Here is an 18,053-nt window from a genome sequence, read left to right as displayed (position 1 = left end):
TAAGGAACATTGGGAAGGCACACCAACTACTGTCACCCTCAAAGATACCTTATTGTTTGAGATCATGAAATGCCACTGCCAGAAACTTAGCAGTTGTGCCAGCCCTGTCTGCAACTCCTCTTTCCCACAGACCTTACATCCAGTCCACTAACAAGTTCTTTCAGGTCTACCCCAAAGCTTTCAGGGATTTATCCACTCTCTCCCTGCTGCCACCTCATTAGTCCAGGACAGTGGTGTCTTTTGCTTTGACTATTGCAATGGCCTGCTCCTGGGCTCCCCACATTCACTCTTCTTTGAGTTCCTTGAACCCACGAGGCTTTTTCTTGTAATGCTCCTTTACCCCAGCCCAACCCAGCCCAGCCCTACTCTTCCAATGACTTGTTCCTTCCTATCCTTTAGGTCTGGCTAAATGTCACTTTTTCAATGAAGACCTTCCTCTCTAAAGAAAGATCTCCCCATCCCACCTGTCATTCCCATCTCAGTTCCTATTTGTTTTTTTCTTTGCCTGTTTCACAATTTGTAATTATACTGTTTGTGTATTTTGTCTCCCTGTCTAGAATGTAAACTCTGTAAGGGCCAGGACCATGTCTATCTCCTTGACGACCTTGTAGGGCTGACAGATTTAGCAAATAAAAATACAGGCATATCAGTTTAATTTGAATTTCAGATAAACTACGAATAATTTTTTAGTATAAGTATATCCAAATAATGCACAAGACATACTAAAAATTATTTGTGATTTATCTGAAATTCAGATGTAACTGGGCATGTTGTATTTTATCTGGCAACCCTAGTTCCTAGGCCCTGACACATAGCTGACTCTCATTACACATTGTTAAATAAAAATTTGGTAGCAGCAAAATTTGGCAACAAAGTGGGGGAAATGTGTTAAAACAACAGAACTAAAGTAGTGAGAAAGGGCTTCCCTGGTGACACAGTGGTTGAGAGTCTGCCTGCTGATGCAGGGGACACGGTTTCGTGCCCCGGTCCAGGAAGATCCCACATGCCGTGGAGCGGTTGGGCCCGTGAGCCATGGCTGCTGAGCCTGCGCATCCGGAGCCTGTGCTCAGCAACGGGAGAGGTCACAACAGTGAGAGCCCCACGTACCGCAAAATAAATAAATAAAATAAAGTAGTGAGAAATACTGCTTCCCATTCCTTTCTGTTCTGTTGCCTGTCTTCTCACTCCAGGAGAACCTAATCTCCTGGTCCAATCTCATGGACTTTCATTCCTGGGCACCACAGGTCTGCCCCATCAAGGCCTGATTATGACCAACTGCCACTTTCACAGAACACCAGCAAGTATTTATTGAGTAATTAAGCTGAAAGCACTTTCCAAATACATCTCTATAAATGTTTGAGTTCCTTGACTGTGAAAAAGTTCTCATTTTAACCAACCTCCTCCCCCAGTACTGCCAAAGAGCATGAGATTCTAAAGGAAATCACACAAATCCATCCTCAATTATGGTAGCAATGCTCCAGTCTCAATTAGTTCCTGCAGGGTTTCTGGAATTGGGGGTGAAGTGGCTCTTGAGAGGTTCCCAGCACTTGTAGTAGTTCTCATCCAAACAATTAGAGGTCTTCAGCCCCCACTTGGTGACGGCCATACTTAGAGAAGACTCAAACATAAATGCCTGTAGGGAATGAGGATGGGGACAAGAAAGAAGTGAGGTGGATAATAAAACACATTTGATTAGATGTCAAGAGAGACGATATGAGTAGGTAGACTCTTAGAATAATAAATCATGTGTGCTGGCGCGGTGAGGAGAAAAACTCAAGCCTTGGGTTCTGGCTCTGGCCCTACTACTTATAAGTGGGTAGTAGCTTGTGCAAGATCCTTAACTTCTCTGACACTCAAGTTTCATTCTGTCAAATGGAACTGGACACGTAAGCATCACATTGTCCTTGTAGCATCATGGAGCTAAATTTGCTAGATCCAAGGGCAGAGGTGGGAGAGCCCTAGGAATATTCTTCTCAGGGGCCTTTACTGTGGCTATGTCCATGTGAGGGAGAACATACTTCCCATTTTGCAGATGAGGAAACTAAGGTTCAGAGCTGGGAAATGACTGTCTAAGGTGATAGTAGTAAGAAATCATAGAGCTGGGATTTGAGCCTTTCTTTTGCAGGACTCTGACCAAGAGATAGGCTGGGAAAAGGAAAAGAAGGAAAAGAGAGACTGAGGAGGAGGAGATGGGAAGAGGGGAGCAGGAACGTCTGTAGCACTTTTAAAAGCCCTGTTCCAGAAGGTTCTGAATGGTGGATGTCCTGCTATGTTCAGGCAGGTTTCATCTGTAACAGAAAGAATATGCAAGTGCCCTGTGCATCCTAGACATTCCAGCTTCACCTGTTGCTGATTTTCCGACTCACTATGGCTTAAAAAAAAAAAGAAAACCCTACAATTCTTATGTGCTCATGTCGCTGGAAATTTAAAAAATATACATGGACAAAAGGAAGATAAAAATTCTCTTTGTGCCACAACTCAGAGAACCCATGTTAATGTCTGGTGTCTAATATACATTAACTTCTTTTTGCCTAAAACAATGGCGAGGGACTTCCCTGGTAGTCCAGTGGGTAAGACTCTGCGCTTCCAATGCAGGGGGCCTGGGTTTGATCCCTGGTCGGGGAACTAGATCCTGCATGCGTGCCACAGCTAAGAGTCTGCATGCTGCTACTAAAGAAGTGTGCATGCTGCAACTAAAGATCCCACATGCTGCTACGAAGATCCCATGTGCCGCAATTAAGACCAGAAGCAGCCAAAATAAATAAACAAACAAATACATAAACTAATAAATAAATACATATTTAAAAAATAAAACAATGGAGTTGATTGTCTCTGCCTGACTTCCCTTGACAAGCTTGATATGAGGACCAAATAAGATCATATGGAGGTGTTGTGCACGTTATAAAGCACTATTCAGATATAAAAGTCATTATTAAGGCCATAATTATTGTTGTCTCTTTGCTGACCACTTCTTAGGAGGCTTGCTGTCTGACTGGAGTAACAAAACTCCATCCCAGCTGAGCTATGAAGACAGTATCATAAAGTTAATTTATTGCAAAGTGGTATAAGGATAAGGCATATGGATGAGCCTGGATCCAAATTATGTAATGGGAAATGGTGAGGGAGACCCAGTTAGGTCTAGTAAAGTGTTGGACCCTCCTTTGCCAGGTAGTCTGGGCTCCCCTCCATAGGAGAGCTCCTTCTCACTAGAGCTCCAAGCCCTAGACATTCCCCAAAGTCTTGCTCCTCATAGAAACAGCCCTGTCCTGTGCCTCACTGTTGCAAAAGCACTGCTCCCTGGTAACACTATACAAAGCCAAGTTGGGCACCGAAGGTTACTAAGTGGTAACTCTGGGGTAGCCTGTGAACTTCCAGGAACTTTCAGAGGTAATAGCTTAAGATTATCAATATTTCATAGAGCTCTCGCACAGAGATGAAGGGGTTCTACAGAAACTCTGCAGAGGCCCTTGCAAGGGGAAATGGAGCTGAGGTCCAGCAGATGGGACTCGCACCCTGCCCCCGCAGATCAGCTCCATCAACTATGGTCCTCAAGTTGGAACTGCAAGTAAAATGCGTTGGGCAGAGGGACAGATAAGCTCTCTGATTAGGTAGTTTGCAAGCTTGGCATGGAGTCAGGCAGGTCTCTGCTATCAATTTTAAAGTCAGGTGGCACTGAAGGCATTTGTTTAAAACTTTAAAGCAAATTTACATATGATTTAGCATAAAATTACTCATTGTGGTCCATAAACTAGAATGCAAAATAAAATGAAATCAAGTACCGCAGCTAACTGCAATCGTGTTCAGCCTCAGTGTTTACAGCGTGACACAGGAGGAATACAAAACAGGTTTTAAATCCCATCAGTTTCATCCCATGCCAAAGGAGAGCAAAAGAAAATGAGAAAACAGCTGAGAACTGCTGCTCACAATCTCTGACTGTAGTCAGGCAAAGGTTTCCTTGACCCTCCTGGGCTTGAGAAACTAGCTAAAGGTGACATCCTGTATCCCCTGTTCCTGTGGCCCTAGAAGATTACTTCAAAATGCAGGAGATGACTCTGAGACAGAGCATATATACAGAGGGCTGCATACAGATAAGGGAAGACTCCTCACATAGTATTAAAAATATCCCCCCTTATATTTGAACAGTGCTGTACAGTCAGCAGGGTTAAATCACAGCCACTGGCTGGATTGGATGCTCTACCTATTCTACAGATGGAGAAAATGAAGCACAGAGAAGTTAAGTGATTTACTCAAGGTCACACAGGAACCAAGAGCTAGAATTTGAACCCAGGTCTGACTCCAAGTACAATACAAACTCTTTTTACCCTACCACATCAGGAGTCTAGTGTATACATTGGGGTGTGTGCATACACACATGGGAACATACACATAGACACACACTCTCCTCTCCTGACTCCTTCTTTGTGACTTTGGAAAAATAAAAAATAGCCTCTCAACAAGGTTGGGGACCCCAGAAGCCACCAGAGCCTCACATCTAACTTGCTTACCATGGTGCCATCAGCAATCCTCTCAGGCGCCAGCTTGGCTTTACTGGCCTTCTCAAAGCAGTCGGCATCAGGCCCATGGGGCGTCATTGGGCTGTGCAGGCTGCCTCCCCCTGGCAGGAACCCACCTTGCTTTGCCTCATAGTGACCTTTGATGAGTCCCATGAATTCACTCATGCAGTTCCCTGGGAAGGTTGAAACAGTATTATTTTTATTATCTCAGGCAAGGCCCGAAAACACCAAGACCTCTCAAACATTATTTCCACAGAATGTCAAGAAGATAGGAGAATCTGATAAATTTCATAGAAATAATAAAGAATATAGATAGACAGGAAAACAACTGCAAAACATTCATTAGGGTGGAATTCTTGGTAGGCAAAGCTCTACTCCATGGCCCTGTGGATTATCAGAGGTCTTCAGTTCCACTGCCTGGATGAAATTATGCTAGATCTAAAGAAAATCAAGGCCCAGACAAGAATTTTAATAATAGTTAACATGCAAATCATAATAAAGAAGGGATGTACTCCATCATCTAGGCTTACAAGCCCCATATAAAAATTATCCTCTTTCTCAGATCTGAATCCCTTCCCAAATAGCCTCACAATCATACAGGGTATCACTATATTTCTGGTTACCAAATTAGAAAATTGAATGTGTGTGTGTGTGTGTGTGTGTGTGTGTGTGTGTGTGTGTGTGTGTGTGTGTGTGTGTTGATGGAAATGTGATGTAATGGAAAGAACCCTGGACTTGGAGGCTGTGAATAAATAATAATCTGTGTGAAAAAATCTTGTTATCTATAAAAACTAATCCATAAATACTGTATATTCTAACAAATATCTTCTATATCTGAATCTAATATCAACTTATTCTTTCATTCTCTAAAATGCTTCTTAGATTCATTCTTTTTCCCATTGACATTCTCTTCATAGAATCTGAAAATCTTAATATTGGAAGGTACCCCTACTTCTACTCAAAACAGATATATTCTGTATATCATTCCTGACAGATTACCTTCTGGGCTCTGCCTGCATGCCTCCTGTGAATGGAAGCACTCTACTCAACAAAGGAACCTATCATATTAATGAAGACTCTGGGTGTTAGAAAGTTCTCCCAAGTTAAATGGAAATTTGCTTTCATATAAGTTAAGTATACTGGTCCCAGTTGTGCCTCCAGAATCAACAAAATTTGACAAAAATCACCATGTTTCCACTTTTTCTATCTTACGTTTCTGTTGAAACAAAGCTCTTTATCTAGAGCAAGAATTAAAGAAATATAACACCTGGGTGAAAATCTACCTATCTAACCATCCATCCATTCATCTGTCCATTTCCTACCCTATCCATCTGCCTCTCCATCCATCCAGCATATATGGACACTGTGCTAAGTACTGTGATAGAAATGAGTAAGAAACAGCCTCTTTAAAGTTCTTCATAGTCATAGTCGTAGTCATAGTCTGTCCCATGAGAGTGCTGAGAGTGCAAATCTTAGACAGAGAAGAGAGATATGGCATTGGCAACCCTTGCAAAGCCAAACATTTGACATGATAAATGCTCCACCCCCTTCCTTACTTGTGAATATAGCCAAGTGCCAAAATACTTGTGGAACTGACTGAGCAGCCATACCCATTTTGCCCAGAAAACAAAATGCTGCTGCAGGCCCCTGCAGAAAAGGTAAGACCCAGGTCATAGCTCTACTTGTTTCTCCATGAAGCAGAAATAGAGTAAAAGAAGCAACGGTAAGCATAAAGTGTCTATATTTTAAAAGCAGTTCTGTTCATGACTTAAATATGCTGTCACACTCCTTGATCTAGTATGTATCCTCAGGGTCACCTTCATGGCTTAATTTTGGGAAGAGAGCAAGACAGAATTCAGCTTTGATCTGAATATGAATTTAGGTAGCAATGATTTGGTGATGACATTTCTACATCATTTTCTGTATTTCAAAGGACACTGGGAAGGTAGACCTTGTCTTTTTGATTAATGCTGAATCCAGTTGACTAAGGTGCATTAAGATGACTGGAGGTGGGCTTCCCTGGTGGCACAGTGGTTAAGAATCCACCTGCCAACACAGAGCACACGGGTTCGAGCCCTGGTCCAGGAAGATCTCACATGCCATGGAGCAACTAGCCCGTGTGCCACAACTATTGAGCCTGCTCTCTAGAGCCCACGAGCCACAACTGCTGAGCCTGCATGCCGCAACTACTGAAGCGCATGCACCTAGAGCCCATGGTCCGCAACAAGAGAAGCCACCACAATGAGAAGCCCACACACCACAAGGAAAAGTAGCCCCTGCTCACCGCAACTAGAGAAAGCCTGCGTACCGCAACTAGAGAAAGCCTGCGTGCAGCAACGAAGACCCAATGCAGCCAAAAATAAATAAATAAATAAATTTATTAAAAAAAACAAGATGACTGGAGGCAATATTTCTACAGAAATCATTCTCCACTTCTGTAAAGTCACATCAAAGTGGCAGAGATTTTGATTACTGCTAAAGCATTATTATTTTTATTTTTATTTTTTTTTGCGGTACGCGGGCCTCTCACTGTTGTGGCCTCTCCCGTTGCGGAGCACAGGCTCCGGACGCGCAGGCTCAGTGGCCATGGCTCACGGGCCTAGCCGCTCCGTGGCACGTGGGATCTTCCTGGACTGGGGCACGAACCCGTGTCCCCTGCATCAGCAGGCGGACTCTCAACCACTGTGCCACCAGGGAAGCCCTAAAGCATTATTTTTAATATCTCTGGTAAAAATAATTTCTAACTCAGGGTTCTGGGGTTTTTCCAACTAACTCAGGGCAACCATACCTCTCTGAGATTTATCTATCCTGGGCCAAATTTATTTGAGAGTCTTAAAAAAAAATTAGAAGAGGCATTTCACGAGGCCATTTGTTTCAGCAGTCTGAATTACAAACTAAAATCAAGCAGTGGATTGACAGCTGTAGCACAGGAGCGAACCTGGGTGGGGAGACAAGCCCCAGGCCAGCATTTCTCAACATGTGGTCTGTAGACCTCCTGCATCAGAATCCCCTGACTTGCTAGTTCAAAACTCAGATTCTGAGGTTCCACCTCAATACCAACTAATTAAACTCTCTGAGAGTGGACCCAGGGAAAAATTTTTTTTTAAAAAGTCATTCTAAGTGGTTTTCATATCCCCTAATGCTCTTAAAGTGTGGCTCCTGGAACAGTTGCATCAGCATCACGAGGGAACTTGGTACAAATGCAAATTCTCAGGTCCTACCCTGGACGTTCTGAAGCAGAAATTCTGAGGGTGGGACCCAGGAATCTGCGTTTTAACAAGCCCTCCAGGTGACACTGACACATGCTAAAATTTGAAAACCACTACCTCAGGCACGAAGAGCAGCCTCCATATAAGAACTATGTGAAATAGTGAAGCATCAAGGATTAGTATGTGATGTACAGGCTATAATCCAGAGCAATTCTCTTGCCTTGACAACAGGCTCTCTAGGGGACTAATTTCCAGGAGGAGAACAGTTGGGACCTGTGATGGGCTTGATATTCTTCAGAAAGGACATAGTTTGTTACATCTCTATTCACAAAGTATCTGGTGTCCTTGAAGTGTTAACCAGTTGTGTCCTTTTCAGGTGATTTCACCTGAGAAAGGTGATGCTGACATTTGACCATGAAGTGACCTTCTTCCATTGTGAGGGCCTTTGTTCTCCAACCTCTACAAATGCCTAAATTGCTCATTTAGTCACTGTTGTATCCTGTTAAAGTGCTGCCACCTGGGTACATATCGAGAGGCGCCTCAGAGACAGAAAGCCCTGAGGTTAACTAAAGAAAGGGGTTTGTTTTTTAGAATGTTCCAGCTGACATGCACCTCAGAGTCTTTCCAGAACTCTATGTACAAAAATGCACTCTCCAGGAAGTAGAATTGTGCGTTGACATTTAGGTTGGGTTTATAGTTAGCTACTGCACAATTAAAAATGCCAGCTTCATTAAGTACAGCCATGAGGTACCTTATTCATTCTTGGCGATGCATTCACCTATTAAATAAATATTTATTAGATGCATATCATGCACTGGGCACTGTGCTAGGCATATCTGCTAGTGCCCATGACTGGTCCAGCATCGGACTGCCTTCATTAAATCCGGACTCCACCTCTTAACTAGCTGTGAGGCCTTGAGCAAGTGACTTAATCCTTCACAGCTCAGTTTCATCTCTGAAAAAAAAAAAAGTGGCGGGGGTGGAGGCAGATAATGATACTACCTACCTTTCACAACTGTTATGAGGATTGAATGGGTTAATACTTTTAAAGAACCTTAGAGCCATAGGAAATTGTCAATAAGTGTTCGCAGTAAGTAAAAACAGTATTAATAAAATGAAAAAAATCATAGATTTGGTAAGTTCTGTTCTAGACAACAACCGCTTTGCAGAAACTGCTTCCAGAATGGGATCCATCCCCTAGTGTGGACTGCAATCTGCTTTACCCCTCCAATTATTATTGGAGAAGGCACATTTTATTGGCTCTTGAACCAGACTTAGATAATGAACTTTCCAAAAACAGCAAACTAACCAACAACATCCCGTGGTTCCTCCTCCCTTTATACCTAAAATGTAGAGAAACATCTTGCTTCATCCTTTACCAGCCTTTGTGCCATTCTTCAGGGTCAGAGGAACTGGGCTGTAGGCATTACACAGTTGTTTCCTTCTCAGAGTCAACACGCCACTGCCATCCCCACACAAGTTGTGGCGTTTAAGTAGCTAAAATTCTGGGGGAGCGGCACTGGGCCTGGGGAGGCAGGCTTTGAACTCCAGCCAGGACAGGGCGTCCAAAAACACCTCTGGCAGCGTTCCCCGTGGGTAATGCTCACCACTCTGCCATCTCTTTGGTTTTCAAATGTAACTTGGCAAAAGACTTACTGTGGTAATAAGGAGGCCTGAAGGTCTTATCAGCAACTCCCCATCGCGGTGGGAAGATGACAAAATCAGCGATGGCCACTCCGGGGCGGACAGACTTGGCAGTCAATACTGTGAAAATGGATGGGTCCTGTGAAAGAAAGGACAAGGAAAGCCTGAAGACACGAGGAAAGGGAGGTGACTGAACAATGACACACGTCACCCATGCATGAAGGGTTTTTGAGTGAAACTGTAATGTCTGATCAAACCACAGGCCAGGCTAAGAAGTCTGGGCTTGTCATCGAGGTGTAGTAATCACTCATCTGACTTTCCCCTCTTGCTGTGCTTGAAGCAAAATGAATTAACACCAGCTAAGGAGATTCTGAGCAGCTTTTTCACCCTGCTGAGCCCTCATTTCATGTAAATACTACCCTGTGGGTCTGACAACAAGCAGTGCATGCCTCCCAACCTCAGGTCAGAGTGACCAGAGCTGGGATGTGCTGCAGGGAGCTCTTGGCAGAAGGGGTGCTCAGAGTAAGGTGGAAATAGAAATAAAATAATATCCAAGGGTTGGTATAGATGTAGGATGTGCATCTCTTTGGAGGAATCACAGAGATTCCAGATGGTATCCTCATTGCTTTCTTACCCTTGTTTGACTCTCAGGTCTAAAATGCATCACTCGTCTGGGTGGTGGTAGTGTAGGGGAAAAGGGAATAGGTGGGGGGACAATATTATGATTTATCAAGAACTTTAGACTCCTTCGGTGGAAAGACTGAGATTCAACTTAATAGCAATCAATGATCATGTTTGCTTTCAGATGCCACGTGAGGGTCTCGGATTCAAAGATGATTGACCACTACTCCTTGCTCTTTAGCATCATTAGTGGTGGTGGTGGGTGTGTGTGAGGGGGACTGAAGGAGTAATAAAACAAGTGCATGAATAATGAATCACAGCAAGGTGCCAAGGGAAATCTATCTTTACAAATAGAGAGCCAAGGGGGTACAGAGTGCCTATCTCTACTGAGAGGATCAGGGAAGGCTTCAAAGAGGAGGTGACATTTGAGGTAGGACCTGAAGAATGAAAGGAGAAAGAAAGAAAAAGAGAGGGAAGGAGGGAGGGAAGGAGGAAGGAAGGAAGGGAAGGAAAGGAAGGAAAAGGCAGAAAGGCATTTTAAGCACAGAAAACAGGAAAGATCAAAATGCACAGAGATTTTGTTGAGGCAAGAGAGCTAAAGCCCAAAGTGCACTGGCAAAAGGGAGAGGGGCAAGAGGTGGTACTGGGAAATGAGCCCAGGGCCAGATGGCAAAGACCATCAGATACCATGCTTCAGAGCTCAGACTTAATCCTAAACCACAGGGAACCTGCAAAGGTTTTCTAATGCTGTGATAGAATGATCAGGTCTGAATTTTGGGAAAACAACTATAGCAGCAGTACAGAGGAGATTGGGCATGTGTAAATGCAAGTCAAAAAACGCTTTATGCTGTGAAAATGAACACTTCTTCATCTGTCATGAGAAATGATCTGAAACTGTTAAAAGGTAGCGAAGCTCAAATAAAGCTCTATCAGTGTCTCAGGATCCTTTTTCTTGCTGCTTTGGGCATGATGCCTCATTTTCTTTTCCCTTTTGATTTTATTAATTGTTGCTGCTCTTCAGAAGGGTAGTTTTGGGCCCCTAGAGGTAAGCTGAACTGGCTCAGAGTAATCTTTCTGTCTCTGGTTTCTTGCTTCTGCTCTAATTACCCCTCCAGCTTGTGGGTAAAGTTAATCTATTACGCAAAGTGAACTTTCCCCCAGGATCTCAGAAGTAGCACTTTATCAAGAATGTGGGGCCTTGGGGGCCTGCACTGTAGGCTGGGGACCTATTTGTAGTCCCCTGATTGACTGAAAAATATGATCGAGTTCATAATCTAGAATTTCTTTGGTTTAAATTCAAGCACTGAACATTATGAGTAACTTTAGAAGAGGGCTGTCTGTTCCATCATGGCTAAAAAGAGCCGGGAGTGGAGGCACTGGAGTGGGCAGCCAGAGCTAGCAGACTCTTGGTATTTATGAGCAGGACAGAGAACTTTCCAAATCCAGAAATGTTCCTTCCTCACCACTCCATCACTAACATTAGCACTGGTTTTCTTTTGGGGATATATTTTCCAGGAAGAAACCAAGTTTTTAGCCATGTAGGAGAGTTCCTGTGAATACTCTGTAGAGAGCTGAGCTGTACTGCAGGGTGAGTGCTGAGCTTTTAGCCTGGATCGCCCTCTAGCTATGTTATTTACTCCTTCACTGAAGCCTTGCAGCAGATGATTCAAATTCCTGTCAGCACAGTGACAAATGACTAAATCTCGGGCTTCCAAGGGTGACACTGGTAGTGTTAAATCTGTGAATGTCAGGGGTCTACTGTGGACCCCTCCCACCTACGGGTGTCCTCTCCCTGGGGCCCCTCCATGGGCCAGACTTACTGCGTGGTCAAAGGCCACCGAGTTGATGACCATGAAGTTCTCCAAGTTGTACTTGTAGGGCGTATAATTCCCATGCCAGGCCACAACATTGAACGGGGAGACATCCTGATTAACAACAACAACAACAAAAAGGCAGGAAAGGGTGATTTTAGCTTGTAATGCTTTTGTAGCTATGATTCCTCAGTTTGTACTTGGCATTATTGTCTCTTTTTTGATGTGATTCTGTTCTCATCATTTAATAATACCATCTTTGGGAAAAATATCACCCTGAATCATCTTGTGGTTGCTTCACATTCTCTCAAACTGTCCTTGCTATGCCGCTAACCCTAGTCTTCCAGTTCATAAGCTGCAGCTGCTTCTGATCACATGTGCAGCACAAGCACAGCACATGCTCCAAGCAGTGCCTTTTCAACAATTTTAACACAATTGTGAGAATCTGTGGATGCCAGCAATTCTTTGACAATCTGGGCCACCGTCTGGGTTTCCCAGTGCTGAGGGTAGGCACTTGGCTGTGACTGCTCTCCAGCTAACTGCTGCCCAGAGGGGATTCTAGTATATTCAGAGCCTGGGTTGGTGAGTGCAGGAAGGCTAGAAGGTCTCTAAGAGTTCCAGCCCCAGGGACTTGAGATTTCAGAGCAATCCTAAGGTGATGCTTCTTGGGTCTGCCCTGGGGTAAGAGAGGATCAGTGTTCTGTTATAGGAAGGTAGTTAGGCTAGGGAGTCCAGGTGATACAGTCCATGTAGGTCAGCCTCCCAGGGCACAGATCATGGCAGAGATGGGAGAATGGATCAGTGGGGGCTCACACAGAGAATAACCCACACAGAGTCCATTTGGAAAGTGGAAACCCATGGAGCTGCTGGCTACCTCTAGCATAGTGATCTTCTATCAAATATATGTCAAATATAATACAGGGAATAGTCATTTAAAAATGAACATGAATGGCACAATTTCGTTCCTTTTTATGGCTGAGTAGTATTCCATTGTATATATGTACCACATCTTCTTTATCGCCATTTGCAGAGACGTGGATGGACCTAGAGACTATCATACAGAGTGAAGTAAGTCGGAAAGAGGAAAAAAAGTCATATATTAACACATATATGTGAAATTTAGAACAATGGTACAGATGAACCTATTTGCAAAGCAGAAATAGAGACACAGAGGTAGAGAACAAACATATGGACACCAAGGGGTGGGGGGTGGGACGGACTGGAAGATTGGGATTGACGTATGTACACTACTATGTACGAAGTAGATGGCTGGTGAGTGCCTACTGTATAGCACAGGAAAAAAAAATGAATGTGATTTCCACACTGCATCCCCAGAGGTCATCATCTTTGCCAGGCTGGAGTAGTAGCTCAGCACCTGCATTTTAAACAAGCTTTCCTGAGAATTTCTGATGCAAGTGGTCTCTGAACCACATTTTAGGAAATCCTGATCCAGAGAATAGGAGGGTGACTATGTGTCAATGAGTGTGACAATGAACCCTCAAGAGTTAATTTTAAACGCCAAACTAGTTGGCGTTGGTCTCTGCTGGTTAGCATACCTTCTAGATGCTGTCCAAAGAAAATAATGTGCCTTAGCAAAATATAAGCAATAAGTTAAATGGGCAAAAATAAAGCAAATGAATAATGGTAAACAGAAGAGATCTTTGGATTATTTTTACTGTATGGTTACTTTATTTTACTATATTATATATCCAGTATATGAAGTAATAATGTATTATATTACAGATTATATATTGTTATTTTTATTATTATCTATGCCTTTGCTTATCTCCTGAGTTTACCAGGCTGGTGCTATAAATGAAGTCAAACTAACTGAGTTCTGCTTGTTTTCTATCAATTGTTGCTTGTATTTGAAAATATGGTGACCATTGTTGAATATGTCTTAGATGAACTGCTATTAACTCATTTTCCTTTTCAGAACATATTGCCCTGCCTGTATATTATGCTTCCCCAACATTTATAGAGACCTAGATATTGCGGGGTTTTTATTGCTTGATAAATAGAAAGAGCATGCCCTTTGGAGTCAGAAAGATATGGGTTTGAATGCTGATTCTGTCATTTACTGTGACATTTGGTAAGTTATCACCACCTGGCCTGTTTTCATGACTACAAGTAAGGCAAGTAGCACCTTATTTGTAGTATCTTAGTGATGTGGTAAAGATGAAATAATATATGTAAATACTTAATACTAGCCTTGGCAATCAGAAGGTGCTTAATAACTATTCATTCCTTCCCCTGCCTACAAACCCGCTTACTTTACCTGTTTGGCAGCAAACATCTTGCCCTGGTATTTATTAATCACAGTGTAACCACCTGGCACTTGGTGATCTTCGTACCAGGCAACAGGTATCAAGAAATCACGAGGATTGGCCAAGCCATTGGCTCCTAGAACATAATGACCCAAAAGTCTTTTAGACACTTCTGAAATCACATAGGAAAGATGCCCACTGTTGCACAAAGAGAAAGGGCTTTCTTCCACGTCAAAAGCTACTCCACAATTTGCTTTCATTGTTCAAAGGCTCATTGGAATCCCAGTCTGGTGCCTTTTAAGGAGGACCTAAGGAATTTGGTCAGAAAAAAATCATGAAAATAGCATCATCATCATCACCAGCATTATGTCCTAAAGTTGTAGAGTGAATATGGTTTATAAACATTTTACATGCATTATCTCATCACTACAGGGGAGGGAAGGGGAGGAGAGGGAGAAACTAGAAAAGAGGAAAGGGAAGATATGATAGCATACTAGATCTTTTTTTCCAAGAAAACCCTGATGACTCTAGAACTCATCTACAGTCCTTGAGAAAGGTTACATACTGTAGCCCCAGGCGTGCCTCTGCTCCTCAGACAGAACTCAGAATCAACCCAAGCCTGAAAAATTGCTCTGCAGCCTGACAATCTGTCTGTCACTGAGGGAGACAGTATTTGGGACTTGCCTGCTTACCTTTGCTTTGTGAGTGTTCCCTCCAGAGAGAAAAAAATAAATCAAAAGACCAAAAATGAAAAACGTAAGTGCAGAAACATAATTTAACTCTGAGTGGAGAGACCTGGGGAGTGTTTTATCATTTCCAGCTCCTGGGGTTTAAAAGAAAAAATGTCCCCAGCTGGTTAGTAAATTATATATATTTTCCAGAGGGTACGTGTTCCATGGAACCCGGAGGCTCTGCTGGCTCTGGAGCAGCAGGAAGCCAGAGCAAAGTGGGAAGAGCGGGTGGAGAGCAGGATAACAGATGGCCCACCATGGCTCCACTGCCTCTCTGCTGCCTCTCACCTTCCTCTGACTATTTGGATCCCCCAGGGGAGTGACCAGAAGGCACATGCTGGCCTGTCCCTGGTTTGCTCTAAAAACAATCTGTTGACAAGGAAAGGGAAGAGCTGGGGGCTGTGGCCACCACCTTCAGCAAACATGCCAAAGATGGAACCAAGGGCCAATTTTCCCAACCACTCCTTTCACTCCCAGGGACGTTTTGCGAACAGCCCCTCCCGCCGCCTTCACTTCTCTCCTGCTCTCCCGTCTCCAGCTTGCCAGAAGAATTGGGGGTGGGGGACCTTGTTTCACTTTTGAAAGTTTTAATCTGCCTCGTGGAGGCTGTGGTTTCCAGCTCCTTCACAGTACTGAGGGAGGTATGCTTTTTGCCTCTCAAGTGTGTAGATGTTTTGGAGGATGCTCAGTAGGAATGTGAGGTTCATAGACTGTATGTCTTTCAGTCCGTTTCCCCTTTCCATAGCCACATAGCCCCTACCATTTTTATGGCTTTTCCCATTTTATTGTCTACATACAAGCCACTCATTTAAGAACATGATCTTCCTTTTATCCACAAAACCCATTCCCACTTGTACACTTTTTCTTAAGCTCATCTCTTTCCTCTTTATTTTCCCTCAACTTTCCATCAAGGATTAGTCAAATCTTATCTTTTCTATGAAGCTGTTACTGGAGACTTGGCCTACAGTAACCCAGACTTCTACATCCTCTAGGGTATACTCTGTATAACCTGAAATCTATTACGTATTGTTTTGCTCTCCAATGGTCTGTATACTATTCTAGAGAGAGATTTACCATGGGTTGGCTTGGATCGTTTTCTGTTATGCATGTATGCGATGGGAAGAAGCTTGTTCTAGCCTTAATGTGGTTCCTGTCATTACGCTCAGCACAACATGGGAGCCAAGACAAGCTGATGGACTGGTGCACTGACCAGCTAATTAATGAAGCTGTCATCTCATCAGATGGGTCAGCTATGCCACCTGGAGCCCCTGAACTTAGAAGTCTGAAATAAGAAGTCTGCGATTGCTCAGGGAACTCTAGTATGTTCTGAAATTCCCAACTACACTTGGTCTAGGGAAGAAGTTGTCTAGAAAGGAAAGTTGAAGTTTGAGTGAGATAAAGAGGGGAGATGGATGTTTAACTTTCATGCAATTATCTGTGTCCTGTATTTCAAGTCAGGCTTAGAAGCTTGCATTGAAGATTTACCAATCGGTCCCAGGTCAGGCAACTCAAAGTGGACGCCGTAGACCTCCAGGATGTAGCCCCTGGTCTCCTCGAAGACATCTATGCTGAATCGCATTCCTCTCTGGAACGGAAGTAAACATTGGTGTTCTCTCCCAAATTATACCTGTAGTTATAAAGAAGCTGCCCAAGAGCCACAGCCAGCCTCACTTGCACAAGTAATTCTGTAGCCTGTTGAATTATGTTAGAGAGGTGACCAGCTCAAAGAGGAGGTAGAAAGAAAAATTTAACTTCTAATCATATCTGTGACTCAAACCAATTCTAGTCTACTCTCTCACTGGGTCCATAGATAACAGTGCCCTGATTTAGCCAACTTTTAAAGAAATCCATCTTCACTGCTTTCCACCCGCACCAGGGCCTTATCCAGAGTGTGTATAAATATTTAGGAAAGTGAATTGACAATGTTCTTTGCTTTGTGATTGTGTACTATTTTAAAACAAAGTAGGGGGCTTCCCTGGTGGCGCAGTGGTTAAGAATCCGCCTGCCAATGCAGGGGACACGGGTTCGAGCCCTGGTCTGGGAAGATCCCACAGGCTGCAGAGCAACTAAGCCTATGCGCCACAACTACTGAGCCTACGCTCCAGAGCCTGTGAGCTACAACTACTGAGCCCGCATGCCACAGCTACTGAAGCCCATGTGCCTAGAGCCTGTCCTCCACAACAAGAGAAGCTACTGCAATGAGAAGCCCACGCACTGCAACGAAGAGTAGCTCCCGCTCGCCACAACTAGAGAAAGCCTGCGCACAGTAACGAAGACCCAACACAGCCAAACTAACTAACTAACTAACTAACTAACTAACTAAACTAACTAAATAAATAAATAAAATAAATTTGAAAAATAATAAAACAAAGTAGGCACACAAGTCTAGTTAGCCTTCTGCACAGGGAGCCTTCTGTATAACTCAAACTTCCTCCCCATTGCCCAGATATGACAGAGAAATTTTAGAGTTGGAAATAGCAGCAGTTGCAACATCAGATTGCTCCCAAATTAGGGAGAAGCAGGGAGAGGGGGACACATCACCAACCTGAATGACGCATATCTCGTTGGGCTGAACAAGCATCTTGCCAAACTCGGTGTAAATGAGAAGTTTCCCTTTCTGGGGAACTAACAAAAAAGACAGGGTGGCAGTGGGTAGCTCTTTTCAGGCGAGAATGACTTCATGAAGAGTAAAAGGCTTAAGGGCTGCATTTGCTTTTTCATTCCAAATGAAAAGTACTTTATTGAGTTTCATGGGGGAATATGACAGAATTGACAACTTATGTTAGCTATTTTACTATCTAGAAAAACATGAATGGAAAAATTGACTCTGCTTTTTTCTTCTTTTCTTTGGTTGCCAGGTAAGGAGCTTGTATTTGCACAATTCTGTGGCTTGACCAGAAAGAGCAGAAGAAATAGGATGGAAAAAGATCCATTTCTGATAGTTCCAGCAGAATGCTGGCATTTGCATGTCTACTGTCTACATCAAAATGTTCACTCCATAATATCGTACTAAAACCATCGAAAAAGAATGGGTAGACCAGAGAAATCCCTACTAGACTTTCCATCCTTCCTGATGGTCTCATGAAAATTTGTATTTATATTGCAGATATCAATGACAGATGGTCTTTTCTTGGGTGAGTGTGAAGGCAAATAGAGTTATCTTAACAAGTTAATCACATGTTGGTATTACTCTTCATTTCTTTTCAGCTGCCCAGATCTCCCAGATCAGAAAGGCCCAGAAGAAACGAACAAAGAC

The 18,053-nt window shown here is 43.3% G+C and overlaps 1 protein-coding gene across 3 annotated transcripts in view; it reads right to left on the bottom strand.

The window, feature by feature from the left end:
- Positions 1-1,282: 1,282 nt before the first annotated feature.
- HGD (homogentisate 1,2-dioxygenase) overlaps positions 1,283-18,053 on the bottom strand; it is a 45,391-nt gene continuing 28,620 nt past the window's right edge. For 2 of the 3 annotated variants that reach the window (XM_060150511.1, XM_060150513.1), the window contains 7 exons: positions 17,343-17,422; positions 16,283-16,382; positions 14,078-14,202; positions 11,809-11,913; positions 9,380-9,506; positions 4,506-4,687; positions 1,283-1,633 (listed from right to left, as the gene is read on the bottom strand). In XM_060150511.1, the coding sequence (XP_060006494.1) occupies positions 1,484-1,633; positions 4,506-4,687; positions 9,380-9,506; positions 11,809-11,913; positions 14,078-14,202; positions 16,283-16,382; positions 17,343-17,422 (869 nt within the window). In that variant the 3' untranslated portion in view covers positions 1,283-1,483. The remainder of the gene's footprint in view (positions 1,634-4,505; positions 4,688-9,379; positions 9,507-11,808; positions 11,914-14,077; positions 14,203-16,282; positions 16,383-17,342; positions 17,423-18,053) is intronic. The other variant, XM_060150512.1, reaches the window with a different exon arrangement.

This window comes from Lagenorhynchus albirostris, chromosome 5, assembly GCF_949774975.1.
Source record: "Lagenorhynchus albirostris chromosome 5, mLagAlb1.1, whole genome shotgun sequence".
Taxonomy (NCBI): Eukaryota; Metazoa; Chordata; class Mammalia; order Artiodactyla; family Delphinidae; genus Lagenorhynchus; species Lagenorhynchus albirostris.
Note: the sequence above shows the minus strand (reverse complement) of the source record. Positions and strands in the feature narration are given on the sequence as shown.